A 23252-nucleotide genomic window follows, 5' to 3' on the forward strand; every position below is an offset into this window, starting at 1 on the left:
CAGGTGTCCTAGTTTAATGTTTGGGGTTTTAGCCGGTCTGATTGGAGTTCATTTCCGCCCGGATCCAAAATGGCCAACTCTGGCTTCAGACAAGTACAATATTAAAGGGGCGGGGCAAAAGGAGAGGCGTTTGTGGCTGAGCCAGAACTTTTCCGGTAGTGACTTGCCGCATCCAGGCCATCATGATTGGCCACGCTACCTGGGAAGGTATTTTTTTTTTTTCAACTACTGGTGAAGTTGTCAGAAATCATGGTGATTCAGGCTTTAAGATTTAAGGTTTCAGATGGAAAGCCTGGGATCAATTCAGTAGAAAAATAAAATTAGAAGGAATTTCTTTGGTCCTCAAGACCAAAGAAGAGAGGAAGGGAGTGGAGGAGAGGAGAAGGGATAGGAGGGGAGCGGAAAGGAGGAAGAGGAGGAAAAGGCGACAGTACACACTATAGGGTTACTAGCTCCGACATCGCTGATGTCTCCATGCTTGTTCACCTTCAGCATAATATAGCCTAAGATCAAATGATCTCCCCATCTGTGCGTGGGCTGTCGCAGGTTCTGTCTAGTGAGACTTAGCAGAGCTGTGTAGATGCTAAAGGAAGGTCAGTGCAACACAGCCTCTGCCTTCCTTGTAAAGAATGTGGGCATGAATGAATTGCAGCTACTAAGTCATGTAAAGAAATTCAACTGAGTTGAAAGGCGGAAAGAACGGGATTCTCTTGGTCCATTTGTTCCCTTTTCCTGGAGGAGTAGAATTGAGTCACTTCCACCAGCACATGAAATCTGCCATCAACACAGTTACTTTCCTGACTCACCTTCTGTGCAGCTTCCTCAGCTCCGAGTTCTTGCTGGCATTCTCATCCACTCTTTGATCATTCATCCAAGTCTAATTGTAGATGGGATCTTGGATAGCCTATATCCCTTTTTCCCAAACACGATGGTCATCTCCTCCTCAAATTAACAATAAAATTTCCTCCTGAATGAATAAGAGAAGACTGGAAAAGACTCACACTCAATACTTTCTTTCCCCACTATTTATCTACTCACTTACTTGTCCCAAATGTCACTCAGGTCTCTAAATCACTTCTTAAATCTCTGGATTAAGATTCCAGATGTTTCGAGGCTACAGGTTACCTTGTACATGCCCCTCTACTAAGGACGACAATCACTTTGACTCTGTAAGAAGAGGGAGCAGTATTGGACTGGCACACAGAGATCCAGCTATCCTAACTGGACTTGGGTGACAGTTTTGTTAGTGTGTGGAGGACAGAGGACAACCTCAGGTGATATTCCTCTGTAGGACCATAAACAGGCTTTCTCATGGTCTCGCAACTCACTGATGAGCTAGGCTCTCTGGGGACACCCAGGAACCCACCTGCCTTTGCCTCCCCAGTGCTGGGATTACAGCCTCCTGCTAGTACTGCAATTTTAAACACAGGTTCTAGGGATCAGACTCAGGTACCAAGCATTTTCCTAGCGCCCCCTCCCTGCAACAAAATTACAGAGTATCTGCACATTAGCCTGGGGTGAAATTCTAAAACCATGTGTAAATTTTGGCCTCACAAGATTCTTATACACTAATGGAAGGCTGATGGCAGGCAACCTTTCAGCCTTTTTTTTTTTTTTTTTTTTTTTGGTTTTTCGAGACAGGGTTTCTCTGTGGTTTTGGAGCCTGTCCTGGAGCTAGCTCTTGTAGACCAGGCTGGTCTCGAACTCACAGAGATCCACCTGCCTCTGCCTCCCAAGTGCTGGGATTAAAGGCGTACGCCACCACTGCCTGGCCCTTTCAGCCTTTTTGACTTGTCTTGAAGTTGCTCATTTTGGCAATGCAAATTCAGTTTTTAACATTCTTACAAGTACTATTTAGTCTGCCCGAGATGTGAGAAGGGCATTTTTCATAGGATCTTGTCTCTGAAATATATTATTTCCTATTGAAATCCTTTCAATACCAGCCCCTGAAGTGTGAAATGCTTCTTAGCTTCCAAGTGCACACGAATTATTGCAGACACTTGTTCAAATAAAGAGAGAGATTAGGGGGAAATAGAGATGGGTTGAGTTGTCTAGGTCTCCTTGCAAGAGAGTATTTCATATGGTGATGTAATTTGTTCCTTAGGGATGGTTAGTGCTTCATTTGGAAACATGTTAAAATTGTGAATTATGGGGCCCATGCAGCTGGAGATGTAGCTTAGCAGTTAAGAGCACTTGCGGGTTTTACACAGGACCTAGGTTCATTTCTCAGCACCTGTAGGTAGCTCACCTGGAACTCGAGCCCCAGAGGATTTGATGCTCTCTTCTGGTCTGTGCTGTGATCTAGCACTTGGGTCCTGTGACCTCATTGCCTTTCAGTCTTTCACTCACTTAACCTGTCCATCACACTGGCCTCTTTGACATCCCTGCAACTCAAGTGGACATTTGTTTAGGACTTTTGTACTAGCTCCTCCTTCAGCCAGGGATCTCTCAGCCTTTGATAGCTACCTACCTACCTCTCTCGTGTCCTCCTCCTGTGCTCAGATTACTCTGCTTAGTGATGTGCACCTTGACTATGCCATCTAATATCACGGCCTTTATCCCTGACGATTCCATTGCCAAAGCTTCTTAACCTTTGCATGTTCCCATCAGCCTAGAGTTCTAACATCGATGTTTTATGAACTGTAAAATGACAGGTTTTCTTAATGTTGCTAGAATTTGGAAGCATTTTAACCATAAATAGCATCCCATAATTTAAAAGTTTTTCTTAGTGTCATCAACTGTACTGGTGGCCCTTGTGTGATGGCATCATAGACTGACAAAGCACAGGAATTCCTACCTATTATGTTTCTTGTTCATCTCTAGGGGCAGAGGTTAATTTGGGGTTTTTTTATTTAACAGAGACGCAAATAAGACCCAGGTACAACCAATAACTTTAATGGTTACTAGTACCCTGACCTGTAGGGCACTAACCTAGCAATGGTCAGCAAACACGTGAAAACAAAATCAATTACAAAGATTTTAGAGTTTTATTAGATTATGCCCTCATTTTTGGCAGTAAAGTTTATTTTCAACTATTTTCTTCAAAGAGTTTTAAAATTCTTTCACATCTTCCCCCAATTGCTGTCTTCTTCCTTGTATGGTACAAAGGCCATTATGTAAAGAGTTTACTATCCCAGTGAACTGGTACACTGTGTGTGTAGAGCACAAGACACCTGTATGAGAAAAGCAAAACATACAGTACAATGGCTGCTCTTGGATTCTGGCTAGAAAGAAAAGTAGAAGACACCTCTGTTTGCCTTCTTATCTTCTCCAAGCAAAAGACCACTTCAGGAATCCCATGGAAATGTGGTCAAATCACAGTACACAAAAAGGCATTTTAGCAATACGAAATCAGACAAAATGGTAAGGTTGAGGATATGCAGGGACTTTTAACAAAAACACATGTAAGTAAGCTCTATGTGGTTGGTGGCATGTACTTATAGTTCTGCTACTCACAGGATGAGGCAGGGGGATCACTCACTGCATATCGGGACCAGCCTGGATGGCATGGTAGGACCCTGTCTCAAAACCAATAAAACAAGAAATAAACATAAAAGAGAATGGGGAAGTTTAGGAAGAATGGTTCTTAAATGGATGCCTACAGAAACTATCAAAAGTCTGCCATCACAAGCTTGCCCAGAGGCCACTGAAATTCTATAGAAGAAATGCCCACAAGGACATCTGCCTGGCAACTGACCCTTCAACCTTGGGATACATTTCTTTTCTATCATTGTGGCCAAGGATTTTTATTCCTAAGAGTATGTAACGATTCTCATGTTTGTCTTTGAAAACGTTTCCTTGTTCTATCACATTCAATATGCCCACAGTTTATTCTAACATGCATATTTCTTTTGCAATGTTGTGCTATTTCCAAATAAATAATATTGTATTATCTTTTATTTAGGTAAAAATAATAGGAATTAGATGATAATTTGATTGTACCAATGGTGTTTTCCAGAAAGAGTCATTGAAAGGGTAAGGAGTAAATTTAGTTACAGAAGGGAGCTGGGTACATTGGAGGCTCCCTGCTCCCTCTGGTGGCAAGTATACAGTGTCACCTACTTCTCTGGGTAGATAGGACATTTGGACCCAGATTGGCTTGCAGTTTTCAGGCTGAAATACTTTGTGTGCTATCTTAATTCTGAGAACTTTTATGGCTGCCTAAAAAGTGGAGAGACTTATGGAAAAATACAGTACATACATCTAATAGAATTACTCCACTATAGGAAGAGATGAGGTCTTCCGAGGCCTGCCTGTGAGAGATGAGCTATGAGAACGATCAGGTATACATCCTTTTCTGTGTAACATAATTATGTTATGTGAACATTTCAGAATATGAAACATTTCAGGGTTTTTCCCCTCCTCTGAAAGTCTGGTGCTATTAAAGCATCAGATTCTGCCTAGTAGTGAATGACCTCATCATCAAAGTCTTATTCAGGCATGGGTAAGGCTGCTTCAGCAGGGTCTCTTCTAGTGTAGCTCTTCTTGGTCCAAACACCCGACGGATTCAAGAAATCATCTGTCCTGACTGTTCATCATTATTTAACATACACTGGCGACTCCTAGACCAGATAACCACAAAGGACACTCCTGTGTCCAAACACATCTAACTAGTTCTCTTTACTTTGATCTCCAGCTGCATTCCCTAATCTGAGTCCATTTTGATTCCCTGGAAAAGGCTGGTTTCCTGTTCCATTTCCAGATGCTAGCCAAGCTGGCCTATCGCAACTTCAAAACAAGGGGGAAAAAAACTCCAGCTCTTCGTGAATTTCACCAGTTTCCAAGCTGTATAAGAGCTGATCCTATAATAAACCCCCCACTCTGTATATCTGGTGGTTCTCTCTTGATACAATTCTGATACAAGATTGATTGAAAATAGCTGAGCCCATTACTACAGAACTTTTTAAATGGAACTTCTCACTGGAGTTTGGATCTGACAATTGTGGCGGTTCCTGTCTGGCAAGGAGGGGTGCGGCAGCAGCTGTGGGATTTTGATGGATGGAATTCCAGGAGGCACAGACAAATTTATAATCTTAGACAAGTCACTCATTCCTATCTGCTGGGGCTCTCTAATTTGGAAAGTCTCAGAGGTGTGGTGCCTGTAATCACAGCAACAAAACTCTCCATGTCCATGTGAGCAGATTAAATGTAGAATAGTGCAGAGGACGGCGAGGTGCGGATGCAATTAAAACATTCTGAGGAAAGAGCCAAGCCGTTAGACTCCCAGTGACACAGCAGAACAAACACTGCTTCTTCAGGGTTCCAAGAGATGGCTTTGTGCACTCAGATCAGAGGGAAGCCCCATGCTAAAGGGAAACATCTGTGATGTGACTCACAGTGGGGACACAAAGACTACTTGTGGGTCAAGGGTAGCAATGATACCTTTACCTGAAAATGAGGTTATGAGCTTATGCCTTCTACCCCATAATCATTTAGAGAAGGAACAAGATAACACAATGTGCTTAGCTCTGGGTTTTGCTGACTTGAGTACAGGAAGCCAAGTGAATGGGGTCGGGGGAGGCAAATTTACTGACTATACTATGGTCAAGCAGATGCAAACAAAGCGGTGAGAAAATTAACACTCAACTCATTTGGGAAGAGAATCATCAAAGCACTGGCACCCATGAAGATGCCAGGCTGATGAATACTAAGATGAGTGCTATATTTGAACCACAGGACTATAGGAAGGAAAGCCAGGACGGTGGGAGTCAAACCCACCACAGGATACTTTTGTTCAAGTGTTAACTAAGCTTGTGCAACACCTTCAGTGGTGAGTACAAAGAATTTATAACTGATATGTCTGTTCAGTTTTACCATGTCAGAAAATGTTGTTTTTTTTTTAATCTTCATATTTCAAAAAAAATTTTCTGGGCCTATTTTTCAGGGATCTCCTGAGAAACCCAACCAATAGTATATACATAGCTCTTTAAGGGAACTTACTATGGGAATCAGCTTATGAGATGAAGTAGGTCATTAAGTCCCATAATATTCTATTTGAAAGATGCATAACCAGGAAAGCTGGTGATGCAATTCTGTTGGGGAATATTATTTTCTGATGGAGGAAAGTCATTTGTCTATGTGTTACTTTCATTGGCTAATAAAGAAACTGCCTTGACTTTTGATAGGACAGCAGCTTAGATAGGCGGAGTAGACAGAACAAAATGCTGGGAGAAAGAAGGCAGTGAAGCAGTCGCCATGATTCTCCAACCCCAGACGGATGTAGGCTAGAATCCTTCCTGGTAAACAACCACCTCGTGGTGCTACACAGATTATTAGAAATGGGTTAATCAAGATGTGAGAGTTAACCAAGAAGAGGCTACAGATAACGGGTCAGGCAGTATTTAAAAGAATACAATTTGTGTGTTGTTATTTCGGGTGTAAAGCTAGCCGTGCAGGAGCTGGGTGGGAACGCAGCCCACTGCTCCTTCTACAATTTTCACATGTGTTATTTTTGTTTATGCTGCATTTGATTAACTGTGAAGCTGTGATTCTTTGCTTTCCTAAAACTCTTGATGGTCTAATAAAGAACTGAACAGCCAATAGCGAGGGAGGAGCAAGGATGGGTGGGGTTGGGAGGCAGAGAGGATAAATAGAGGGAGAAAGGAAGAAGAGGGGGAGAACAAGAGAATGAGGAGAGGAGGACACTAGCGGCCAGTCACCCAGCCAGCCACGGAGTAAGAGTGAAAGAAAGATATACAGAAGTAAAAAAGGAAGAAGCCTGGAGGCAAAAGGTACTCAGGATAATTTAAGAAAAGCTGGCAAGAAACAAGCCAAGCCAAGGCTGGGTATTCATAGAATAAGCCTCCGTGTGTGATTTATCTGGGAGCTGGGTGGTAGGCCCCTCAAAAAGCTGAAAGAGCAAAAATATATCATGACACAATTCAGTCTGAGTGTAAACTTCTAAGAAGCAGTGGAGGAGTCAGTGGTGTAGTCCTTGTTTGAGGGAAGGAAGCTGCAGTGTTCAGTGGCTCAGCAATCAGGAGCAGCAGGGCCTTTGCTACAGAAGAGAGAGTACAGAATCTTTCCCTTGTTCCCATGAGCTATCAGCACTGCTGCAGATGGTGCCCACATTGGTGAGGGTGGTCCTTCCCATTCAGTCTGCTTAGTCAAAGGCTAATCTCTGCCAGGAGCACACCCACAGTCACCCAGGAAAATATTTTATCAGATGCATTTTTTAGCCCAGTCCAACAGATAACATGGAAAAACCATGATGCCAGGTATAGAATTCTAGGGGACCAGTTTATTCCTTTTCACATTATTTCTGATAAGAAATGTATTATCACCTTTATTTTCTCCTATGTGTATGATGTCTTTTAAAACATTTTTTAGTTCTTTGAGATTTTCATACAGTGTGTTTTGTGTTCATCACCCTTCCTCCAACCAGACACATCCTCCTTCCCCATCCATCCAGCTTTGCCCTTTTACGTCTCTCAGAAACCTATCAAATATTGTGCTATTCCACTACTGTCTTAAGAGTCCTTGGGTTTGAATGGGTGGATAAGTAAAGTTATCTCCACAGTACACATATACATGATGTTAGAGATTGAACTTTGTCTCCCAAATGTATGTTGAAGTCTTAAATCCTAAAAGGTGACCTTATTCAGAAAGAGTTTTTACAAAGGCAACCGAGGTAATGAGGTCATCAGAGTGGGTCTACTCCAGTGATTACTGTCCTGTTGACAGCAGCAACTGAACCTAGAGCACAGGATGCAGCCCTGGTATAGAGTGCTGCATCTATAAAACCAGGGAGCCAATGACTCTTAGCAGCACCAGATGCTAGAAAATTTAAAAACTTCAGAGGAAACATGGCACTGCCAGCATTGTGGTTCTGCACAGTTAGTTTCCACAGCTGTGCACGATTTGTTCCTAAAGCCTCATCCCACCCAGGTTTTTAGCGTACATTTACAGCAGTCCTTGAAAACCAACATGCTTCATACATGTGGCTGATTTGGAGCTTGTACAATCCCCACTTACTCTATCCTATGCTCGGAACAAACTTGGTTCAAGAATCCATCAAAGCCAGGCTTATGGGCCCACACCTGTCTCACAGCACTCAAGAAGGCGGGAGGGTCTCTGTGTGAGAAAAGCCTGGATTACAGAGTGAGCTCGTTTTAACAGAATAGTAAAGATGAAGATGATGATGATGATAGAACTCCATCTAGTGGCATAGGATTTCGTATCTAGGGCCCTTCTTGGTCCCTGGCACTGTGTCTGGGTCAACTGGTATTATGTTAAAGGGACCACTGGAAAATGATGGCTGCTGCCATGGCGAGTTTTTAACACAAAAAGACCAGTTCCCAAAGCCAGGGAATTAGCAAATTGGCCAAACAGAAACCATTCAATTGTGAGATTGGTCATTGCTATAAGCCACTGTTTAAAAATTGTTATATAAAATATGATAATTGAAAGTTGACAAACCAGACTAGTAACGTTCTTGCCTTTTTTTATACTAAAATATTTAAATCTTTTTTTTCTTGAAAAAACAACCCTAGGATAATTTCGGTCTCTGTGCGTTACTGTTTGTTTGGCAGTTATTTTCTCTCAGTCCGCTGATGCATTCTATTGGCTATTTAATTGCTGAGATATGTTATCTGTCTAATTCTTCAAGTGTGCTTTTCAGGTCATTGCTTTTTGATACATTGGAGTCTCATGCTTCTGTATCCTAGTATTGTGTGTTGTGTGCTTCCTGTATCAAACATTTCCTTCCTGTGTAGATATGCTCCTGTTGTTAGCTTGGAAAATTCGCTATGCTCCGTCCTTCCCCCACTCTTCCAGCTTTGAAAGCCAGGTTTAGTTCCCATTCATATCAGTTCCACCACACTACAATGAGATCATTCATATTTCCAGTTTCTTTAAAATTAGAGTGACTAACCAAAACCTGGACTAAATTAAGGGACTTCAACAGATTGCTCATGCCGACTAGAAAGACATATAGTTTGCATCTCAACCTGTCTTCAGCAAAGCTCTTTTGCTTGTGGTAGCTGTATCATCCTGAACTAGAAGAGTTTGGCTCTCTGTGGTAGAGACACGCAGTGAAGCACTGGGAAAGGCTTTGTAAATATCTGATATGCAGGATATCTGATACGTGACCCCCGTGAAAGGGTTGCTTGACCCCCAAAGCAATCGCGATTCACAATGGAGACCCACTGGTGTAGTCCTTTGTTCTGTCTACTGAGCCTTGCTCCAGTCTCGTTTTCAGCAGGGCAAATGGGTGAGGGGGAGTCCCGAGTCCATTCTTTACATCACATCAATGTGGCTCGCTTGAGCTGGAGCAGCAAGGCTTACTCTTCTGCACTGGCCAGAGCATGGACAACCACTAATAGCCAGGACCTCTCAGTACTTTGTGCCTATGCCCACAGGAAGCATTCAAGTCCTAGGCAAGGTCACCCCACCAGCGAAAACAATACATAGCCTAAGTACTTATAATTTCAATTCTTGATCTCTCTGATATGTTTGGTTAGTGGTTAAAAATATAGTGTCAAATAGGCAGTTTTCAAAAGATGAAATACAAATAGTAAACATTAAAAAAATGCAAAAATACACCAAACATCAGATAAATGAAATTAAAACTCTACTGATGTTGATGAGAGGACGGAAAGGGTGGAGTACTCTGGAGCACTGCGACATGCCTGTTGTCCTCAGGAACATATAGGAGCTGTGACTATCTGTACAAGACCCACACCACACTGAGACTGAACAGTTCAGTCATGGAAAGGAGTGTCTCAGGAGGCTCCACCTCTCCTGACAATCCGCAGGCAGTCAATGACTGCTGGTGGAGGAAGAGACATTTCCCTTGTGTTGTAGACCCTGGTAAGTTGGCTATGCTCCTGTAAAACCCCTCACCCATGTTCCTGTAAGCAAACCTAATCAAACGTGAGTCACACACAAGCACATACAAGACTGTCAGAGTAGAGGGGACAGTTGGGAGGAAGAAGGTCAGCAGGAGTGGGAAGGAGATGAGAGGGTAATACGAAGTGAATCTCTTCATAATATATTATCTATGTCAGAGGTTCTCAATCTGTGCATGACAACCCCTTTCAGGGTCATGTATCAGATATCTTGCATATCAGAATTTTATATTATAATTTATAACAGTAGCAAAATTACAGCTAAGAAGTAGCAATGAAATAGTTCTCATTCCTCAGTGATCACACTGAGGAACCATATTAAAGCATCATTCAGAAGGTGAGAGCCACCGCTCTGCATGCTAGGAAATATCATGATGGAATCTATTACTACATGTAATTAATATATGGACAAAAGGGAACCCTTACACACTGCTGACAGGAATGTAAAACTAGTGAAGTCACTAAAGAGGTTTCTTAATAAACTAAAATAGACCTAGCATTTGTCCCAGCTATAGAGATCCTGGGTGTTTTCTTGAAGGACCCAAATTCAATGTATCAGAGGTTTTTGTGTATACATGCTTACAGCACCCCTACTCACAACAGCTGAATTATGGAATCAACCTAGGTGTCCAACTTCAGAGGAATGGATAAACAGTGTGGTATGGATGCACAGTGGATTTTTTTCAGACTGAAATAAGAAAAAGGTTATGTTATTTGCAGGGAAATGGGTATGGCTGAAGATAATCATATTAAGCGAATTAAGCCAGTCTCAGAAAAACTGATTTTTTTTATCTCACTTGTGGTTCCCAGATTTTTGTTTGGATACATAAAACTATGCAATACATCATGAAAGGAAAAGTGAAATGGTCTGGGAAACAAAGGGGATTGACAGGAGGAAAGGGGGGGCGTAAAAAAGATTAGGAGTAGGTGTGAGAAAAATACACTTCATGTACAATATATACTTGTCTAAACATTGAGGCGAATAATTCAGAAAGCCTAGCATGATTTCCTTATCTGTCAAATCTGGTTCTCATCAACACAGTTTAACTCTAAACATTTAGTTTTACATGCCTGACCTTTGTCATATTTCTTGCACATGTTTTGGTTCTAAATTTGTTTCTTAAACTATTTGAAAGAGGTTTGTTTTATCGTCTGTATATGGTGGAGGCAAGGGGCTTCAAAGTGCTCTCACTTGTTAATGTAATTTTTCCACGGGAGCCTGTGCTTAGGTATCTTACCCTGAGGGAATGAACGCTGAAACTCGGGTTCACAGCACCTTCCTCTAGAAGGGTCTGTGTTTGCTCCTGCCAGGTGCTCCAGAGCTATAGACAGTGTCTCTCTGAACTCTTAAATTCAAAGAGATCTATATGGAAGGTAAAAGAATATTCAGTGTGGTGTCTGACTGCTCAAGGCATCTCTACTTTTATAGTAAAAGGCCTCTAAAGTCATAAAACTCTTATCCCTTCAATTACTTAAGTTGTCAAAACTATGTAGTCGTCCATGAGTTAATCTCCCATGCATATATTTTCAGGAAAAATAATTTTAATTTGCATTTTGTTTTGTAGTTAATATTTATACCTGCCAAGCTCAAAGTCCATCAAATCCCTTTGTGGGGTCTTCCTCCTGAACATTATATAAAAAATGACACTATTAGGAATGGAATGGGGAGTCTACCTCTGGCACTCTTTTTTTTTTTTTTTTTTTTTTTTCTGAGGCAGGATTTCTCTGTGTAGCTTGGTTGTCTGGAACTCACTCTGTTGACCAGGCTGGCCTCAAACTCAGAGATCTACTTGCCTCTGCTGAACACTGGGATTAATGTCGTAGCTTAGATTCTTAAGCACTTAGCATTTTAAGAAGCGCTTCTGGTCAGAAAATAATTACAGATATGCAACAAAGACAAATCCAGATAAAAAAACCCCTATAAATGGGTCACAGTGTTGAATAAATTTACGTAGGCTTGAAAGAGAAAAGAAAAAGAATATAGAATGTCATAAAATAAAATTAATGCTTTAAAAAAAGGGGTAAAGTCTTTAAAGAGACACACTACAAATAGTCATAGATTAAAAGGAGTAAAGAAAAATAAGCCATTTAAAGATGGCCTATACACTGAGGGTCTGGATTATGTATATTATTGTGGTATCTTTGAATTTTTTGACTGTGAAGGAGCTAAGTATAGAGAGACATTTCATTGTATGGGCTGCTAAGCTAAACCAGCATGTATATTATAAAGGTATTTTGAGTACAGAATTTTTGTCTAAGGATATGTTGCTTTGGAAAAGAGGTTTTCTTTTGTTTCCACAGAAGATGAGAACCTGTGGACTGCTTCCAGACCAACATGGTACGATGGACCAAGACCCCCTGAAAGGTCACCGTGAACACCCCAAAATTACCACAAAAGAAAATACTTTGCCGAATAGACAGCAGGAAGAAGTTTGGACAAAACTATGCCCATATTCCCAAATACTGTTTATAAATGTTCTTTTACATTTAAAGGTGGATATAATACAGATATGAATAATTTGCATTGGTATATATCTTGGTTTATTGATACAAATTTAAGGTCAATCTTGTTATATGTATATTTATGCTTGATTAAGGAGTTGCGATTGTATAGTTCTTTTAAAAATGTAATGTATAATTAAGAAATATAGATTGATAATCATCTATAATAGTCAAGCTTGTAGTAATGTTAGATATTCTAGATATATAGAGATATATTTCAGTTAGATAGGTATTCTTCAAATCTTTCAGAGACCTTCAGAATATGGCATTTAAAATGTTTTAAAAATTTAAGACTTTTCATGACAATGAGACAAATCTGCTCAGCAGCACCAATCTACTTCAAGAGGATGATGTGCATTGATGAGGCTCCTTATGGAGTTGGTTAGCCATTTGGGTAAGAAACTGCTCTTGCCTGGCATGCTTCATTGGACATGCAGGACCCACAGAGAAATGACTGCTGAACTTGCGTAACAGTGAGATGATCCTTTGGGGTTCCTGCTTCATAAAAGAGTCTGCTAGGCATTTTGCAGGACACAGAAAAATGTGATGGACAAACTGCCAGTATAGGTGGAACTGTCTTTGAAATTTCCTGCATTGTGGAAAAGTCTGCTGGCCTGTAGGCTGAAGATGGATGCCCCAAAGGTACAGAAGAACTTTGGGTAACTATCCAGGCAATGAGATGTCTCTGTCATTTCTGGAGTTTTGAAAGTTTCTTACAATGCACATCCTGTTTACTTAGGTAATATTATATCCTTCTGGAGTCTTTGATGGAGTTGAAGAATTGTTAGTTATAGTTTTCCTTAGTTATGATAAAAGATAAATAGAAATATTGCAACTGTAATTCTTGCTTGATGCCTGTTTTGTTATATGTAATTTTACTATGTTAAAGCCTTCCTTTTTGTTTCAACAAAAAAGGGGAAATGTTGTGGGAGGTCCTTCTGTCTATGTGTTGCTTGTACTGGTTAATGAATACAGAAACTGCCTTGGCCTGATAGGGCAGAACTTAGGTAGGCAGGGAAAACTGGACTGAATGCTGGGAGGAAGAAGGTGGAGTAAGGGGATGCCATGGATCTGCCACTGGAGATAGACATGCTGCAACTTTGCTGGTAGGCCATGACCTCATGGTGATATACAGAATAATGGAAATGAATTAAATTAATATGTAAGAGTTAGCTAATAAGAAGCTAGAGTTAATGGGCCAAGCAGTGATTTAATTAATACAGTTTCTGTGTGATTATTTTGGTTCTGGGTGTCTGGGACAAAGAAGCAGCCTCCTCCTACAAATGGAGTACTACACAGCAGAAAAAAATAATGACATCTTGAAATTTGCAGGCAAATGGATAGAGCTAGAAAACATCATATTGAGTGAGGTAACCCAGACCCAGAAAGACAATTATCATATGTACTAACTCATAAGTGGTTTTTAGACATAAAGCAAAGAAAACTAGCCTACAAATCACAATCCCAGACAACCTAGACAACAATGAGAGGACTCTGAGAGACATACATGGATCTAATCTACAGGGGAAGTAGAAAAAGACAAGATCACCTGAGTAAATTGGGAGCTTGGGGACCGTGGGAGAGGGTTGAAGGGGAGGAGGAAAGGCAGGGAAGGGAACAGAGAAAAATGTAGAGCTCAATACAAATCAATTAAAAATATATAAAACCCTGTAAAAAAAAAAAAGAATATCCACCTGCCTGCCACTTGGGATACAGGTTGGGGTAATGCACTTGCCTATTATATGCAAGGGACTCAGGTTAAATTCTTAGTACGGCAGAAGAAAAAATGAGGAGAAACAATGAGATAAAGAAAAGCTATCTCCTTCACAAAACACTAAACAAAATTATTCAAGTGTTTTTGAGTTCTGAATCTGTCTATCCCCCACCAAAACCAAGTAAGACTACAGTTCTCAGTCTGCTCTCTTAGTCATTTAATAGCTAAAGACTGAGGGCAGCTTATTCTTTGAAGCATTTTATGTTTTCCTTTCCAAGTCATTTTAAAATTTAATTCAATTATTTTATTTGAGGAAACAACCTAGTACATACATGCTAAGTAGATCCTGACCCACTTGGGTATAGCCCCATATCATCTAAGATTCTTGTGGAAACTATAATTTTTATCCCATAAGAAATTTTCTAGTGTATGTCATTAAGTAAGTGTGACCTTCATTTACAATTCTAATCCAGCGAGGCCAGGATATAACCTACAGGATGAATGTTATTCCTACAAGGGTCAAGTGCTGACCCTTTTCTGTTCTCTGATAGATACAATATTTCAGATATTCTTCATTATTGATCTTACTGGAAAACTTTCATAAACAAGGGAGTGAAACTAGTCAATGCCTGAGTGGAAAAATTATAATTTTATAAATCTGTGAAGTCCTAAAACAATACAAAATATATATAAGAAATTTGTGCACAGCATTAGAAATGTTATACCTTATCTGGAATGTCTTTGTAAGTGTGTAAATGTCACTTTATTTTTGTGTATTTATACTGTGTATGTGATACACAACAGGAAAGCATTTGTACAAGGACTGCTATGTTAAAGCAGAGACCGGTATCATCAAGATCTCATCTCAATTTTAAAAGAGTCTATATTTCACTTATTTTATATCTGGGTTTGTGTAGTGGTACATATATTATACACGCTGTATAGGGAAGGTCAGAGGACAAACATGAAAGAACTGGCCCTCTCCTTCAACCACGTGGGTCCTGGGACTTGCACTCAGGTTTTCATGCTTGGTGGCAAGATGCTTTACTCACCCGGCCAATCACTGGCTCTCACCTTAGATTGTTTGTTTTTTAACTGTAAAAATGAGAGTTGCACAGTACTGATTCAAACTTTTCTGATTTTAATATTTTGTGGGAAAAAGGGAAACAAAGACAAAAACTGTGCTGTGAGTTCACAAGCAAACATCATCCAAGATTATATGCTACCTCATAAGTACCAGGTAAGAACATACCAGTTGGCTATATTTACATTTTTAAGTGTTTGGTTTCTCCAGCACATGGACTGAATTGTTCCAAAGGACCTTCCCCACTCTAGTACTGTGTGCTACATGTTTAAATGAAGTTAAATAGTATAGTTAGATTAGTGGGATTTTCAATTTAAAGGCAGAAATCTTACCTTTGATACATGTTCTTTGGAAGCCTTTTGTTTCCTTAGTAGGAGGTGATCAAGAAACAACCTATACTAATAATTAGTTCACTTCCTTGGTTTTTCAAGTAAAAATTTCAACATTTTAAAATCAATGAACCATTTTCAAAACTCATTATTAATCCATTCCCATTACTCACTTCCATCTTAAGTTAACAAAGAGAGAAAGAACCCTTTCCTTAATTTTCTTAGGTAAGGTAAAAATAATTAGCTTCTCCACACTTTATATTGTACATTTCAGGAAAAAAAAAAAAACCCAAAGCTTAGAATCGTAGTGCTGCTCCTGCTATATTTACAGAGGTTGCCCCAGTATTCTGCTATAGTCAAAAGTCCAAATCACTCAGGAGTATAATAGATCATTTAAGGTACAACACCATTCACAACATATGTTCATTGTTAGTTAATAACCTTATGAGATAAGCTTCCAGACACAGCATGAAATAAAAGACTGAGTGAGGGTCATTTAAAAAAATTTAAAGGTAGCAGAGCTCATACAAACACTAAGGAATTTATAAGTAGAAAGAGAAACCAAAAAAGGGTACTGTATTCCATGTATATGAGTAGTTCCTATGAAACACAGTAAATATGAACATATGACTTTGGCTTATTCCTTTGCATGAATGCCACTTTTTAATAGAAATTAGTCACTTAATGTACATAATGTAGTATCTGCTTTTCCAGGCTAGTAGTTTCGCAAGTCTCATGGGAAATATTATTCTCCTCAAGATGTGTCTGGATGAGTGAACCCTGGAGCATCAACTGTATTTAAGAGAAGGCGTGAGGGTCAGAGTTAACCTGTAGCTAACAACGTGGAGAAAGAAGAAACACAGCCCCACAGGAGTATAAACATGCATTATTAAGTCAAGATTCAAGGTTAACCAACACCACACAGATTTCTCCTCAGCTGAGTGTACACATGGAAAGGGGTGACTTTATCGAGACCCAAAGCTGTAGTAGTAAGGTTCATCAGGGCGAAATCCATATGCAGTGGCAGGACGTCCAAGAATTCCCACAGGTTGGCCAAAGCCATCCATTCCGAGGCTGAAAAGAGAAAGACAGGTGATAAGCTTTTCTGTTTTGAACCACACAGCCACAGTGCAGGTCATCGTCAGGATCTTTGAATGTCACACTTCCAGGATTCCCCAGCAGTGACAGTGATTTTCAGAAATATTATTAATCTTTCTATTCTCATTAAAATATAAATTCTAAAATATCTACCTCTGATGATCTATATTCAGATACCAGAAACCTGTCAGGCAGGTCTATTCCAAATAAAGTGAAAGACTGAACAGTTTAAACTCACAAATTATTTATATATATGGCTCTTATAAAAGAATATGAAAAAAATCACATTCTGGCGGTGCTCAGCACTACTCTGCTGGGAAATGATAACAGTGGTAACTCTCTGTTTTGTGGAGATGGAGACTAACCCCTCTGAATAGGATATGCAATCTGAGCATTAGCAGTGAGCTCCCAACACATACATCTAAGTCATTTGAGCCGGGAAGGACAAGAGTGAGAGCTCTGCACAGCCTGCCAATCAGCTGGAGCTGACCTGTAAACTCTTAATGCTAAATTGTGCGTCTTTTTCTCTTTAGTAAAAGCAAGGCTACTACTGTAAGCTCTAGTTTATTCTGCGCAAATAGAAGCCAAGGATTTGTAAATAGAGCCTGAAGCATAGATACAGTTTACTCTTAATTTATAATATTCTTTTGTTTCTGAATAAAAGAAAATCTGTTCTACAAAGCATTTTAGCAAAGTATTAGTCATAACTGAAGAAAAGGACAAAATGTTATTTTCCCAGGCAAATATGGCAGCTTCAACATGCTCATGCATAGCTCATGCAGCGAAAGCTAGTGAGCTCAAAATAAAACAAAAGGAAATCATTTATAGTGTGGAAATGTAAGCTTTGAAAACAAAAGGTACATCTGAAAACATTATTTGAGATTCTACTACGCAGAATAATTTTCACCAACAAATGTCAATTTGATTAGAGTAAGTATTCACATTTATATTAACTTCTTCTCACAAGAAGGATTAAACTGAAACGCACTAGTAGGTATTAAGATGCTAATCACACACATGTTCAAGTGTTTGCACATGGATCAGATCATATCTAAAGAGTAAGTGCTATGATACACGATGCATAAGAATATAAGACATGCACTTCAAGTGAATCTACCTCTTGGGGTAGGTTTATATACCTTTCAGCTTAAGATTTATACTGAGTGATCCTGAGAAATAAAACTTCATGAAAAATCTTGGATCTATAATTTACCAAAGGTAGCTGCAAATTTTAATTCTGTATTTTATTTTGTTCCATGGAAGAGATAAAACTTTGAGAAGAAGGGAAAGTATTATGTAGCTTCAGAGAGGGTGGAGGTTGAGAGTAATCAGAACATATTATATACATGTATGAAACTGACAAAGAATACATTTAATTACTAAAAAAGATGTTTCAGAAATTAGTGGATTTAACAAAATTCTATTTATTCACAAGGTACACCTATTCACAGTTAGGGGAACAGTTTGGGAGACGTCTGGAAGAGACTGAAACCATAAATACAAAGGGAGTGACGCAGCAAAACTTATGTCCTTCTGACTCAGGAAGACTGGACATGGCATTAACAGTCCAGGGACACTTGTGTGCCCTTACCAGCGACCTAGCAACCCAAGGAAACTAAGCTGGGTGTGCGACATCTGCTCTCACTCTGTGTGGCCACTGCATTAGATACTAGTTTGTAATGTGCGGCTATACATATGGGAATTTAATGGTGTCCTGCTTAGTGTGTCTCTGTATGGACCAATTCTTTCTGTTGCCCTGAACCTATGGAAAACTTGTAAATTCCTCTATATTAGCTTATGAAGCCCACTATGCTACTTTTTCTTCACAAGACTATTTATAGTGATACTTAACTTTTGTCTTTAGTGTTAAGATAAAATATTTTAAACCATTGAATTACCCAACCTCAGTATGTTTTCTTGATAATATATAATTCTAGTTAAAAAAAAAGTCCCTCTCTGATAAGATAACAAGGGATGGAAATGTGACTTTGGATTCCTGGAGAAGAAAATGGAAACAAATCCTTGAAAGTGAAAAATATAATCCAACAATAGTATATTAAACACTTAGAATTTGTTTCTATAAATATACAGAGTAATTTGACACAGAGAAAGCAAAAGCTTGAAGTCTGTCAATATCTACAGTACGTGAAACAAGTCTTCAAGCAGCATTCACTGAGACTCTAAACTTGCGATGGTTCAGAGGGAAGACGAATTTGAAGATGACAGGTGACCCTTTACATGCAGCGCATTCCAAGGACACGGCAGCAGCAGGAATCCTTGGCACACTCGGGAAGACAGGCACCTACCTCAGGCTGTTTGGGAGGCTTAATTAGTGCATGTTTGTAAAGCACTTTGAAATCCTTGGATGAAAAGCGCTGCATAAGTGAAAAGCATCATCATTATTTTACTATAATTACATCAGAGCAACACGTCCTTTTCTTCTTTTAAATTCCTAAGTCAGCAATACAAGTACAAGCATGTAATAAATTTATTAGTGGATATTACTATGAAAAGTACTTTGACCATTTTTTCTTTCATAACCTCATAGTATCTAGGATCTGAAAATCTTCTTTTGAAACAATCTTGTTTGCACTTCAGCTCACAATACTCTTGAAAGCACTCATCCAGACCTTGTCTGAACTGGAAATGAGGTGCTTGTGACTCTGAGTAGATATGTCAGGCTGCTAGAAAGTTCTCTATTACAGTCCTCTGGAACCCTATCCAAGTAGTCTTAGAATTACTCTCTGATCCATAAGTGAAGTCTAATTCTTTATGTACTGTCTCATCACTGTTTATTCAATCATCAGGACACAATCTTCAATCTCTGCTTCTCATTTGTCTTCTGAAAAACTTTGATTTACCTTTAAAAGAATATGAAGTTTGTATGATATTTATGATGTGTTCTGAAATCACTACAGCAGTGCTAATATACTATCTTGAATGTGCCCAATCTCATCTGAACCATGCATAGCATACAGTGGGAACCTATCTCTGACTTTATTAATGTAACAAACTCCATTGACCCTAAGAAAAATGTTAAGGAGCTATTATGACAAAGTAGTCTAAGATCGAGTGTCTAAGTGAATGTACAGTTATGCATATAGACAGAGACACACCGAGTTTTCACCTGCCAATAAACTGGATATCTTTCTGTATAGTCTGTGACTTCCTTTGTGGATTCTATACATCATTACATAGAATATTTGGTTTCAATATAATTATAAACAGGAAACAATGACTTTTAAAATCACTCATTTTTTTTTTTTGTGATTCACAGGTGACATTAAAGGCTGGAATTAATCTGGGATTGTCAAGTAAAAGTAGCTATCACTGGAGTAGATGTTTCCTGACTCTATAGAACTACATTACATAATCTCTTAACATTATAGATGATTTCATTTGTATTAATTTAGTATCAATTTATGAAATGATCATTGAATAAAAAATCAGCATTTTATACTCATAATTAAATGATAAATTGATCATCAGAAAAATTTTGGCATAACTATGATCTGTCATGGGAGTTCCAAGTCTGGTAACTGGTTCTTTGTGCATACATCTGCTCATTCAAACAGAACAAACACCTGTTGAATTTCTTCTACCATGTGTTAAGCATAGTGTTTGGAACTAGCATATAAGCTCATAGAGAATGGCACTATTAGGAGGTGTGATTATTTTTGAGAAAGTATGGCCTTGTTGGAGAAAGTGCATCACTGTGGGGGTGATACATGCTCAAGCCGCTCCCAACATATCAGTTTATGTCCTGTTGCCTGCTAATCAAGATGGAGTACTCTCAGCTTCTTCTCCAGCACCATGTCTGCCTGCATACTGTCATGTCCCACCACAATAATAATGGATTAAACCTCTGAAACTGTAAGCCCAATTAAATATTTTTCCTTTATAAGAGTTGCCATAGTCATGGAGTTGATGCACAGCAGTAGAAACCCTAAGAAAGACAGAGTTGGTACCAGGAGTGGGATATTGCCTGACCATGCTTTTGTTTGAAGGAATATGGACCTTGAAACTGTGGATCAGAAAAGCAGTTGAATACTTTAAGTGCTGCTTAGTGGGCCATCCTAGTAGGAGCATGGAAGACAGTGACACTGAGTGTGATCTGATGAACTATGGGGAGCTGGCTTAAGAGGGTATAGAGTAGAGGAATTTTAGTATGTTGCCTAAAGATCATTCTTGTAATATTTTGGTGAAGAATGTGGCTGCCTTTTGCACTTGTCTGAGGAGTCTGTTTGAGGCTACATGAAGAGATTTGGGTTAATTCTCTTGGCAGAGGAAATCTCAAAACAGCCTAATATAGACTCTGTCATGTGGTTATTAGTGGTGTTGTAATTTAAAAAAAGCAGCATGGGAGAGAAAGACACCATACAACAGAGCTCAGGTGGAGAGGTGTTTTGTTGTGGGAGAGTGAATGGGAAAAGGGGGCTATTTATCAACAAAGGTTATAAATGGTCTTTCTAGGACTTGGTTATTATCTCAGATTTTCTCGGGACCCCATAAGATCACCAGTGCCTACCAATGAGCAGGAAATAATCTAGAAAACTACATCAAAATTCCTAAAATATTGTTTATAAATGTTTGTTTTAATTTAAAGGGGGTGGATTATAAACTGTTATTGGTCATAGTCAATCTTTTTCTAAAAGAAGAAAAGGGATATGATGTAGAAATGATGGGAGTAAAGGGTAGATCATTGAATCTACTTTTGTTAAAAAAAACAACTGTTAATCTCAAAATATTTTACATTGGTATGGATTTTAGTTTATTTAGTTTATTGACATAAATTTAAGGTCATTTTTGTTATAATGTATGTATATTTCCACTCTTGTTTAAGGTATTATATTTATGCAGCTCATTTAAAAATGTAACATACAATTAAAAATACAGTTTAATAGTCATCTATAATAGTCAAACTTATAGCCATATTAATTAGTTTTTTTTAGATATATAAAGATACATTTAAATTAGATAGGTAATATTCCAACACTTTAAAGACCTACAGAATATGACATTTAAAATGTTTTAAGAACTTAAGACTTTTCTCGATAGAGACATGTCTGTGCCTGGCAGCACCAATTCCTTCAAAGAAAATGATGGGCATTGAAGAAACTCATTATGGGTTTTTGTTCAATGTGGCAAGGTTAGCCATTTGGGCAAGAAACTGTTCCTGCCTGATTGCTTGACAGTATGCTGTATAAACTGGACATGCAGGACCCACAGGGAAATGACTGCTAAACTTTGCCAAAACAAGGAGTGATTGTCCTTCATATTCCTGCTTCATAGAAGAAACTACCAGACATTTTGCAGGACATAGAGGAAAGCGACTGACAAACCACCAATATAAGCAGGAGAGTCCTTTAAATTTCCTGCTTCACTAAAATGTCTGCCAGATACTACTGGCCTGTAGGCTAAAGATGGATGCCCCAGTGTTACAGAGGAATCTTGGGTGACTGTCCAGGAAGTCAGATGTCTTTGTTATTTCTAGAGTTTTGGTAGTTGCTTGCTATGCACTTCCTGTTTACACAGGTAATATTATATCCTTCTGGGGTCTTTGATGGAGATGAAGACTAGGTAGTTCTAATTATAGTTATAATAAAAGATAAATTAGATATGAAACTTTAGACTCACAAAGACAGGATAGATGATAGGGTATTAAATTTTATCAAATGCAAATAGACTAGATATTGTAACTGTAACTCTTATTTGATAACTTTTTTCTTATATGTAATTTTACTATTTTTGATTGTGAGCCTAGCCTTTAATGGCTGAGCCATCCCTCCAGGCCTAATTTTACTATTTTAAAAGAAAAACCTCCAATTTTGATTAGACAGAAAATGGGTATGCTGTGGGACGGTCTTTCTGTATTCTGCGAATATGTGCTGCTCTCATTGGTTGATAAATAAAAAGCTGCTTTGGCCTATGGCAAGGCATCATAGAGCCAGGCAGGAAATCCAAGCAGAGATATAGGACAAGGGTGGAGTCTAGAAGACGCCAGTCAGCTGCCAAGGAAGCAAGGCACGGGAAAAAGGAGGTAACAAGTCACGAACCATGTGGCAAAGCATAAATAAAAAATATGGGTTAATTTAAATGTCAGACTTGGCTAATAATAAGCTTGAGCCATCAGCCAAGCATTTATAAGTAATATCAAGCCTCTAAGTGGTTATTTAGGAACAGGCAGGTAAGAGAGAATCCTCTGATGACATTAAGTATTTAATATACCCTGAGTGCCTGTGTAATGCATGGCACTGAACTGCTTTAAAACCTGTACAACAGGACACTAAAATACAATGTGAGCATATTAGAGACACAGTACAATCTCTACAGCAGAATCTTTGAGGTTAGACAGTCCTTACATCATCAGTTAAACTTGAAGCATTTGTCATTATATTTCTGTCATATATTTTGGTTGTTGCTTCTTGTATAAGAATGTAAGTACCATGGAGGGCTAAGATTGTAATATTCTTTGATGTATATGAAGCACCTAGCATAGACTCTAACACGGAATGGACAAAGAGTATCAATGTTTGAATGGAGGGGTAGGGCAGATAGGATAACACAGGTTAAGAGAGATGCAGAAGGCAAAACAGCAGCATCTACAGAGTAGCAAGCAGTGTGTTTTGGTCAAATTCCTTTTTTTTAGATTAATGCATTTTTTAAAAAATTGATTT

The 23252-nt window shown here is 38.9% G+C and overlaps 1 protein-coding gene across 2 annotated transcripts in view; it reads right to left on the bottom strand.

Moving 5' to 3' along the window:
* Nucleotides 1-15188: 15188 nt before the first annotated feature.
* The window catches only part of Kifap3 (kinesin associated protein 3), a 137168-nt gene continuing 129104 nt past the window's right edge, over nucleotides 15189-23252 (bottom strand). Inside the window, exons 20-21 of one of the 2 annotated variants that reach the window (XM_057770388.1) lie at nucleotides 18882-18950; nucleotides 15189-16551 (exon numbers count right to left, since the gene is read on the bottom strand). In XM_057770388.1, coding sequence (XP_057626371.1) covers nucleotides 18905-18950 — 46 coding nt within the window. In that variant the 3' untranslated portion in view covers nucleotides 15189-16551; nucleotides 18882-18904. The remainder of the gene's footprint in view (nucleotides 16552-18881; nucleotides 18951-23252) is intronic. The other variant, XM_057770387.1, reaches the window with a different exon arrangement.

Source organism: Chionomys nivalis, chromosome 5 (assembly GCF_950005125.1).
Source record: "Chionomys nivalis chromosome 5, mChiNiv1.1, whole genome shotgun sequence".
Classification (NCBI taxonomy): Eukaryota; Metazoa; Chordata; class Mammalia; order Rodentia; family Cricetidae; genus Chionomys; species Chionomys nivalis.